General features: G+C 34.0%; 1 protein-coding gene across 1 annotated transcript; it reads left to right on the top strand.

Moving 5' to 3' along the window:
* The first annotated feature begins 8802 nt into the window (after positions 1-8802).
* On the top strand, positions 8803-10718 carry LOC131990207 (C-type lectin domain family 10 member A-like). The gene is made up of 2 exons (XM_059355612.1): positions 8803-9347; positions 10465-10718. Exons 1-2 carry the CDS (start codon positions 9029-9031, stop codon positions 10653-10655), a joined length of 510 nt encoding a protein of 169 aa, XP_059211595.1. The 5' UTR covers positions 8803-9028; the 3' UTR covers positions 10656-10718.

Genomic DNA, 10718 nt, shown 5'->3' with positions numbered 1-10718 from the left:
GGGACATTTGACACTATGAAAGGGGCTTACGATTATTGCTGCATGGGACTACTTGCTACTTCACCGGCTTTTAGAAATGGCGCATGTTGTTGTGTCGTCACATCACACGTCACATCCTGCTTAGAGTTCTATCCATCAGCAACCAGGCTTTTTATCAGGGGAGAAAAATGGCCCTGCTCTTCGACAGGGCCAAAAAAGTCCGGTCAAAAGACCGCTCAGGACGGCTCATACTCAAACTAGGGGAATTTCAGTGAGTGAGACTGGCTTCATTCTGGGTATTGGACTGTCATGGAAACACCCCTAGTTGATTTTGAATGTTATATTATGTTGTTTGTGCCCTTAAAGGAATTATTCGGATTTATTGAAGTAAGATGTACGTAATCATAGTCAGAACATCACCTGCAGAAGATGCCGGTTTAGAGAAGCAGATCGTACTGACACAAGCTATGTCCTGCTGTGGACGGGGACAGCAGCAAAATGTATTTTAGTCAGTATCAGTTGAAGTTTATGCTATATTTGAAATATTTTCACCACTTTACCTTGCCGTCCTGTTTAAGTGATTAAAGGGGTAACGTTATCTATGACACGAGTTCCTGCAACCTCTGCCTCAATCATTCCTCTTTTCCTTTTTCTGTAAAGTGCATTTAAAATGGTACTGTTTTCATGCTACATAAATAGAGTTTGTCTTCTAACTGGCTTGTGAAAACTCCTATAAAGCCTACACATTGGTCTGATACAGCTGACTTAAAGTCATATTCCTTTAAATTGTAATGGTCAACGTTTCCATCATCTGGGCAATGCAAAAGTATGTATCTTAAGTATATATTTTATGTATTTTCTGTGTAAAAAGACAGTGTATCTACTGAAATCTATTCTATTAGAGTTCAACCTATTAGAGCTGGGCCTTGTTCTCTGACCTTTATATATAAACATGTGAACATGGAACCATCTGTCAGCTCAAAATGTGTATTTTTTACCCTGCTGTTGTGTTTTTTTCTCCACCAGGTATGTGCCACAACTGGGAGGTGAGACATGAAGTCTAACAACATGGACTTACGGAAAGTAGAGTATGATTAACGGATGCAGAATTTTAAACCCCTCATTGTCAATTAACTATATGTAACTGGATGCAAAGTCTGTATTTGGGTTTGTAGTTAGGTGTCCTAATAATGTTAGACTTGTTAGCCAAGCCAAAAATAATCTTATACAGGTAATTATGAAAGGGATGCATTCAAGTATAAACTTGAGAATATTAATGATACTGATTGTGAATAAACACCCTTAATGTGGTTTTGTGTTTTATTTTATTTCTGACTATCTTTGCATATTTTACATTTTATTGTATTACATTCTTTATATATATATATATATATATATATATATATATATATATATATATATATTTCTATTTGACAATTTCTCTGGAAATATACATAAAGGATAGAAGCTGCAAAAATAAAAAAAAATATTTATTTAATACATTACTTCATAAATAAATAAATATCCCATTACATTTTCCCCAAAAATATTATTAAAAATAAATTTAAGAATGAATTAAATGATAAAATGTGACAGAAGTTGCTTTAAAAAAAATGCTTCTTTATGTATTTAGATTTTCACTTATTTATTTACTTTGCTAATTATTTTTTACTTTTTTACTTTTTATTTTTATTTACATTTATTTTTAAATGTATTTACTCAAGAGTGTTGAAATGTCAGTAGTGTAACACAGGACATTTTTTTTTTTAATAAATGTTTTTATTCATTCGATAGGCAAAAGTACATACAGTGAGAAATAAAGACTTTTTCTTTTTCCAAAAACAAAAACAACCCCTTTTCCCCTCCTCCCCCCTCCCAGTCCTACATTAGTCTTGTTACAAATCAGAGAAAATGAGAAATAATACACATCCTTCCTTTTTACCATGAGCAGATAGAAAAATAAGTGAGTACATGAAAAACAATAACATACAGAGATATAGCATTGTCCATGGGTTGAAATGAGGCAGAGAGAGAAATGAAACATGGTGAGAGGTTAATTGTCAGAGGTGAGCATTTTATTTATCCTGTAGTGTCTTCAATTTAGCTATGTAACTAATCATACAGCCCCAAACAGAAACACATTTTTCAGGCATTCCCCTCAGATTATATTTAATTTTCTCCAGGTCTGAATACAGCATGAGGTCCTTAAGCCAAAGGGAAGCTTTGGGGACAAATGGTGACTTCCAATCTAACAAAATTCTTCTACGTGCCAATAAAGATGCAAAGGTGATACTATCCTTAAACTTCTTTCTAATTGTTTGAGGGTCTGATAGTACTCCAAAGATGGCCAATTCTGCACAAGGTGTATTTTAGCATCCAGTAAACTTACAGACAGGGACAGGACCAAAACGTGTGTCATGTTTGCTGGTGTCATGTGACATCTGTTGCATGTATCTGTGATATTGGGATAGATTTTGGAGAGTTTGGAATTGGTAAAATAAATATGGTGGACAACCTTAAATTGTATCAAATTAAGCCTGGGGCAAGATGTACTGTTATTTACTCGAGTTAATGCAGAGTCCCAGTCACTGTCATCTATAACTCTGCCAAGTTCTGTTTCCCAGTCTTTTCTGATTTTATCAAGAGATGTCTCTCTAAGATGGGAGACTAAGGTATACATTTTTGAGATAAGGCCTTTCTGATTTGTGGGAATGTCCAAAATTGAGTCAATTACTGAGTTAGGCGGAAGTTTGGGGAAAGATGAGCTATTTGATTTAACAAAGCTATGGACTGGGAAGTATCGAAATAGATGAGATTTTGGAAGGTTATATTTTTCACATAGTTCACTGAAGCTGGCGAAGACATTATTAATATAGAAGTCCCTTAACCTGACAAGGCCTGAACTCTGCCATAGAGAAAAGGCATTGTCTGTGCTGGGAGAAAGGAAGAGATGATTGTTATGGATAGGGCAGTGATTAGACATTCCTTGGAGTCCAAAAGTAAAAGTACCCCGAAATTGAAACCAAACTTTAAGGGTGGAGATGACAATTGGGTTACATGTAAACTGTGATGATTGAAAGGGCAATTTTGATGTAAGCAGGGCTGAGAGTGAGGTAGAGCAAGATTTGGCTTCCAGTTTACACCAGTTTAATTCAGGTTTGTGGATCCAGAGAGTCATTTTGTGTATGTTAGCTGCCCAATAGTAGAGTCTTAAGTGAGTGAGTGACAAACCACCTACGGAACTATGCCTTTGTAAAAACTCTCTCTTTATCCTGGGAGTCTTGCCTTTCCATATGAAAGATTAAATTAGTCTATTTATGGCACGAAAAACAGAATTAGGTAAAAAGATATAGAAAGCGTGGAAGCACGTTCATTTTGATGCAATTTACCCTGCCTTCACAGCATAACATTTTTGAACATCAATAAAGCCGAAACACAATCACAATCTGATTTTAATGTTCTTTAATTTTACAAATTTTTACATACATTTTGATGAATAATGATACTCGGGAATGATATTCCCACACACACACACACACACAAACACACACAAACACAAACACACAAACACACACACACACACACACACACACACACACACACACACACACACACACACTACACAATATTTTGATTTATCATATATTTTATGATTCAGGAACAAGCTTGTTCAGACTTGCAGAGCAACACAAACAGCACAAACACAATGGTGGGAGACTGTGTAACTACCTGATGCTGAAGGAACTCTGGTAACCAAATCTGCCAGTGTTTCCTCCTCACTGCCTGTCAAGCTTTGCATGTTATGACATGAAAATATGACACAAAATTTCCATAAATGTTCCCAAGACACAACCTGAGCTCCTACACAGAGTTGTGGAAGGACGAGAAAGGTCAGTCTGTTAAAAAATATACAATATGTAGGAGTATTTTCATTATTTTGCGCTGTAGAATGTATATATTATGTAAATAATCTTAAATACCATTATTATTATTCGAGTTCTTTACATATGATGTAGTTTCTGTAATGTACTGAAATAAATTTTTATTCTTTTGGCTCACAGATTTTATTATGTGGCTTCAAAGTGCTGTCCCCTTCATTGGTAAGCACAATTAATAACTAATAGTAGTGACTTATATGTTATATAGTTGAAAATAAAACAGGATGCTTTTTTTCCACACAGGGATTCTCCTTTTGTTTCAGAGGATCACTGCTGTTCAGAGTGAGTACCTGATTAGGACAAACACTATTTTCACACATTTGCCTGTTTTTAAATAAATAATAATAATTTTATCGTGTAACAACAGGCAAAAATATGCTGTCTATATGCCTATATATGCTGAACCTGAAAACACAGCATATGTCTAACTACATGCATCTGGCTGTTTTTGTTATTTGTTTTTATTAGCAAACTGACTTTGTTTGTTTTTCTTTTTCGTATTAAAAATAATGGATCAATTTGTTAAGATAACAATTGCAGCTGTAAATTGACCTTTTCCTTACTTAAACGTTTAAAAACCTTTCCATGTGCTTATATAAATGAATTATTTTTAAATGTTTGCTTACGTACAATATGTCATCTATTTAAAGATTATTTAGTTTTCTTTGTCAGAGTTTAAGAAGTGCTTTATTTAAAACCCGAAACAGTTTGTTAATTTAGAATATTTTGGCAGCAAACTGCTACATTGACACTATATTGATAAAATTTTAGTTTGCTGAAAACCCAAATATAATGTTGATTCTACAATTTTCCCCCCAACATTTAAATTGTGACTGCTGTATAAATGTTGATTTAACTGCTGCAGGAGGAGCTGTGGAGAAGTTCTTTATGTCATTTAAATGTGTGCATTGATAGAACAATATTGAATTAAAATGACTAATGTTTCTGGTACCGACTAAAATTAAACAACTAAGGTAATGGTTTTAGATATAAAGGACTCTTTCTACCCTAAAGAAAACATAAAAATTCTAAGTTTCAGATGATTCATGACTAATGAAAATGTATTTATGAATATTGTTATATATATATATATATATATGAAAAGAATATATATTATATTATATATTTCTATATATTTATCATCTCTCTGGAAATATACATAAGGGATAGAAGCTGCAAAAATAAAATAAAAATGTATTTAGTAGATAACTTCATAAATAAATCAATATCCCATTAAATTTTCCCAAAATATTATGAAAAACAAATGTAAGAGTTAATTAAATGATAAAATGTGACAGAAGTTGCTTTAAAAAATGCTTCTTTGTGTATTTAGATGTTCACTTTGCTAATTATTTTTACATGTATTTTTTTTTTTTTTAACATTTATTTTTAAATGTGCCGAAACACAATCACTGACTTTAATGTTCTTTAATTTTACATCTGTTTACATACATTTTGATGAATAATGATACTATTTTGCCCCCAAATCCTACACATTGCTTGTTAAAAAGTTCAAAAAAATCTCACAGTGGACAGTTTTTGTTGATTCTGCAGTAATTCAGAACCACCCCTGTTTTTGCTACTTTGTGCAAAGTGTTACTCTGTGCATTTTTTGTGCATATTAATGTTTCTGCTCTGCTTGCCTTTTCAAAATATCTAAACCTGTTGTGCCCAAAGTACCTCAGTACCACCTCATCAATGGCTCGCTGACCTGGCACGAGGCTCAGAGCTTCTGCAGAGTGAAGTACAGCGACCTGGCTACTGTGAACAACATGTACAGCAACAGAAAGCTGGCCAACGCGCTGGGCAGTCACGGGACAGACAGCTGGATCGGCCTTCACAAAGGGAAGAGTGACAGGTGGATGTGGTCCGATGGCAGGGGCACGACGCACTTCACCAAGTGGAAGGAAGGTGAACCGAACAACGTTGGCGGCAATGAAAGATGCGTAGAAGTGAGTGAAAATGGCTTGTGGGTCGACCTATCGTGTGATAATACCAGAGGTTCCGTCTGTTATGAACGTAAGTAAATAAATGCACAGTGGGATGTAAAGTTGTGAAAATATGCTGTAAACATTTAAATCACAGGAATGGGTGCTGCTTTCAGTCAATTGATTCACAGATCTTTAGATAAATGGACTCAGGGCCGGTTCTAGCCCATTGGCTGCCCTAGGCGATATTGAGATTTTGCGCGCCCCCCCCCCCCGAACCACATCCATTCCATGTATTCATTCTGATATAGGTACACTATGTTATATGTATTATGCTGTACACTAATCTGTACACTAATATTTGATACATGAACTACAAGCAAGGTAATGGTCTCAGAACATTTTTATTTTTAGAAACTTTGGAACTTTACCAACAACAACTGAATTGAAAATACGAATAAATAAATAAGAAAACACAGATCTTCATCAAATTAAGAATGGCAAAGACTGAAAATAAATAAAATGTAGACATACAAATGCAATAAAAATAAACATAAAAATGAAATTTAAATGTACATTTATATTTGATACATGAACTACATACAGGCAATATAATGGTCTCAACATTTTAATTTTTAGAAACTTTGGAACTTTACCAACAACAACTGAATTGAAAATAAGAATAAATAAATGAGAAAACACAGATCTGTTGATTGTAAAGACTGAAAATAAATAAAATGTACAAATGCGCCAATTTGGCGCCCCCTGCCAATTTGGTGCCCTAGGCAGCCGCCTTGGTGGCCTGTAGGAATAACCGGCCCTGAATGGACTCTATTGAAAAGTTGTTGACATTTTCTGATGTTGTCAAGGCAGGAACGGCCACGCTTATAGTAATAATAATTTATTTTAAAAAATAATTCTAATAATTTTACTCAAAATGCTTTCTCAATCTCAAGATTATGAGTTTATTATCTTATCGCCCAAAAGTGAGCTTCCCTTTTTACAGATAATGAGATAATTATCACATTATCACATCAAAACGAAAAGTTGTTTCCTCTTATTTTTTTCCCCACACATTTCTATTTTATTTTCAGTTTATAACACTTTGACATACAACTTTTACATTCATGTATAGTCATTCAACTTCCATATTTTAAGATAGCTGCATTTACATAGACAGAAAAATAAAAACAAACAAAACATAACACTTCGAACAGGTATGCTCCTCCTGTTAAAGAAAATGGTAATCTATATACAATTGAGTAATATTGAGCAATATGAATCTGACAAGATCGGAATCTGCATTGTCCACAAAGACTAGTTATCCTGTTTCCTCTTATTACTTCAAATGTTTAGGTAAATGCATTTAAATGGCCCAGTTCGTTAAATAAGTGGCCCTATTTAAACTTGCTCCAGCCCACGGTCTAAAGGGCGTGGTGCATGTGCGTCCAACTCCATGTTTATTAATTAAATAATGCACAATCTGGGTATCAACTTAGGATAAGTGTGGTTTTTTTTGGATGTACAATGCTTTAAACCAATTAGAGTATCTTGTTTTGTTAAAAAAAAAAAAGCTAGATAACTTCATTCATTATTCTCCAGACACACTGAGGGAACTATCGTATTTATCATATTTTCTCTGTTCTGCACATCAGAAAAGACACACAGTCCAAGTTCATATGATTGTTCCACTGATCCGACAAAAACCTGGTCTAAAGTCAATGGCGCATTATTTTTCTGCTATTTAATGGGCACAGCAATCGCTTTAATGCGACCCTGCGCCTGGGAATATATAAAATGATTCATATATACATGGAAATGACATTTAATGTAAAAAAAAATTTAAAATAAATATGGCCAAACTGTGAGGAAAATGAATGAATAAATCTTGACATGACTGATATATCTGACTGCGTAAAGTGACACAATTTAATGATTTCCCAAAGTAAGAAATAGCTGAATTTTTAAATACTTAAAGTATTAAAAACATTTTACACATCCACAATTTCTGACAATGACTGATATACTTGAGTTCATACATGCCGTCCATGACTGGCATGGCTCTCCGGATCTCTTTATTATAAATAATAAGAGGGATTGGCCTTTATTTTCTTCTGAAAACAAGTTGAAGTTTTGTTGATTAAAAAAGAGCTAATTTTATACATGGACCACCCCTTATTTTTCCATTAGTTTATTTTAGTATATCCTATTATTTTATTATTTATTTATTATTTGTATTTTTTGTTGCTGTTGTTTGTTGTTTATTTCTTTTCTTCGAGATTCTCATTTTGGAAATACCAGTTTGCCTTGTATATATGTTTGTCTGTTTACCTTATGGTTTGTTATTTAATTTATGAATATAAAAAAACAATGCAAGGTACAATATTGCAAAGAAAACTAAATGACTGATTATGTTTGTGAAGGTAAGAAGCCTTGCAATTAAGTATTTTTTTTTTTTTTAAAAGCTAATTTTGTCAAAATATTTACTTGTGATCTTGAGATAAATGCATTAAAACAATAATTGCAAGGAGGCTTGTGCACATCAGCATAAAATGTTTCATGTCTTCACTCAAAAAAATAATACTGCATATTACTTAATTTAATCAGTGCAACATTTTTACTCTTGATTTGACAGCTCTTAAATCGGTTAAACAAAACATGAGTAATGAGTAAATCTAAGTAATATTTTCAAGTAAGTCTGAATGAATTGACTTGGCTCAATTACCACATAAATTGAGTAAATGTAACTGAAATATTATATTAACCATATGGGAAAAAAAGTAGAAATCACTAAACAAACTGAGTAAATATATTTGAAACATTTGTAGGATATAACTGCAAATTTGCTTATGATTTACTTAAAAAAATGTGTTTTACTGACTGATTGTACACATATTATTACAAATATTTAAACCATGTAATCTGTGAGTCAAATATTAATTTACTCAAACTTAATTTATAAATGGATGTTTTACACAAAGATTCCTGTTGGAGTTCTACTAATGAATTTTGATGTAGTCAACTCAAATACTCACCATGATGATATTCAGCATTTTTATTTAGTATGCATACTTTTATATTACTGTCACATTTACAGGCTCCTTGAGTCATTTCTTAGAGTGTTGATGAAAAAGGAGTGTTGATGATGTCTCCCTTAATGTCTCTTTAGGCCGGCAGGATGGAATGCAACGGTTTGTGTATTACGCAAACAAAAGAAGCTGGGTGGAAAGTCAAGAGCAGTGCAGGATAAAGCACACCGACCTGGCATATGTGGCCAACGAGCTGGATCACTCAGAGATAACTAATGTAGTGTCGGGCCAATTGGCGTGGATCGGTCTGTTCAGGGACGCCTGGCGGTGGTCGGAGGGAAGAGACACCTCCTTCAGGTACTGGCTCAGCGGATCACACGACTGGGCAGACTGCGCTTCTGTTGCAGCGTCTCAGCAGGGACGCTGGGTCGGATCTCAGTGTGACAACAAGGCCACGTTTGTCTGTCAGGGAGGTGAGTCACTGAGATCAGGGTTCGTACACTTTAGCAGTGGTCAAATTCAAGCATTTTTCAAGCTTTTCCAGTATCTTACACCTGTTGTAAATTGCATGTTCTAGAGCAGTAGTTCTCAACCTTTTTGAGTCGCGACCCCCAATTTAACATGCATGTTGTCCACGACCCCCGCTCAAAATTACCCAAAAAAGAATTAAATTGACCACAAAATGACACAAAATGATCAAAAAAAGACACAAAATGACCAAAAAATGACATATAATTAAGCAAAAAACGACTCAAATTGACCACAAAATGACAAAAAAATTACCACACAAAGACACAAATTGACCAAAAAAGACACAAAGTGGCCAAAAAAAGGAAACAAAATGAACTAAAAAGACACAAAATGACCAGAAAAGACACAAAATGACACAAAAAAGACACAAAATGACTAAAAAACACAAAATGACCCAAAAAAAAGACATTAAATGACCATAAAGACTAAAACACATGTGAGCACTTTAACACAGTGGAGACAGAGCTGACTTCCAAAATGATTTGGCGACCCCCAGAAATCATCTCGCGACCCCAATTGGGGTCGGGACCCCAAGGTTGAGAATAGCTGTTTTAGTGGAATACTGACATACTAAAAGGGGGAGATTTCACTGAACCATACCAACAGAGATGGTGTTACACTTTTAGGAGGAACGGTCTTCATTTCAGATAGGCTACTCATTATTTTTTACATTGAACATGTGATTATCTATAGTCTATAGATGGATATAGTCAGATTGTAAAAAGAAATACAGTAAGAATTTCAAGCATTTACAAGCACTTTATCCAAAATCCAAGCACTTTTTAAACCTTGAAAATAAAGCATTTAAATATATTATATTATATTATATTATATTATATTATATAGATGATTTAAATAATAATTACAGGGCCAAAAAAATCTTTTTTTTCAGTGTTCTATGAAGACGATTATTTTTTAGTGTGAAAAGTTACTTTACTTTGGATAAAAGTGTTGTGGGTTCCATGTAAGAACAGAATAATGAATTCAGTAACCATCTCTCCAGTTACATTTCAACAAATGATATTCTGTGTGTGTGTGTGTGTGTGTGTGTGTGTGCAGGTCTCAAAGTAAAGAAGATGGTAATAAGGATTACAGTTCGCTCCAATGTGGACCTCACTGTCCCCACTGTCAGTGAAGCACTTCTTGCAAAGGTAAAAAAAAGTGTAACTGGTCAAGTTATAAAAACAAAAGAAATAAATAGAGATAATTCCCATTTTCTGCTCTGCAACTTCGATGATTATCAGACATAAACATATTACACAGATAAGCAGGTAAAGCTGTTTCTGTTCACCTTCAGTTTGAATCAGACCTGA

The sequence above is a fragment of the Centropristis striata genome, chromosome 17 (assembly GCF_030273125.1).
Source record: "Centropristis striata isolate RG_2023a ecotype Rhode Island chromosome 17, C.striata_1.0, whole genome shotgun sequence".
Classification (NCBI taxonomy): Eukaryota; Metazoa; Chordata; class Actinopteri; order Perciformes; family Serranidae; genus Centropristis; species Centropristis striata.
Note: the sequence above shows the minus strand (reverse complement) of the source record. Positions and strands in the feature narration are given on the sequence as shown.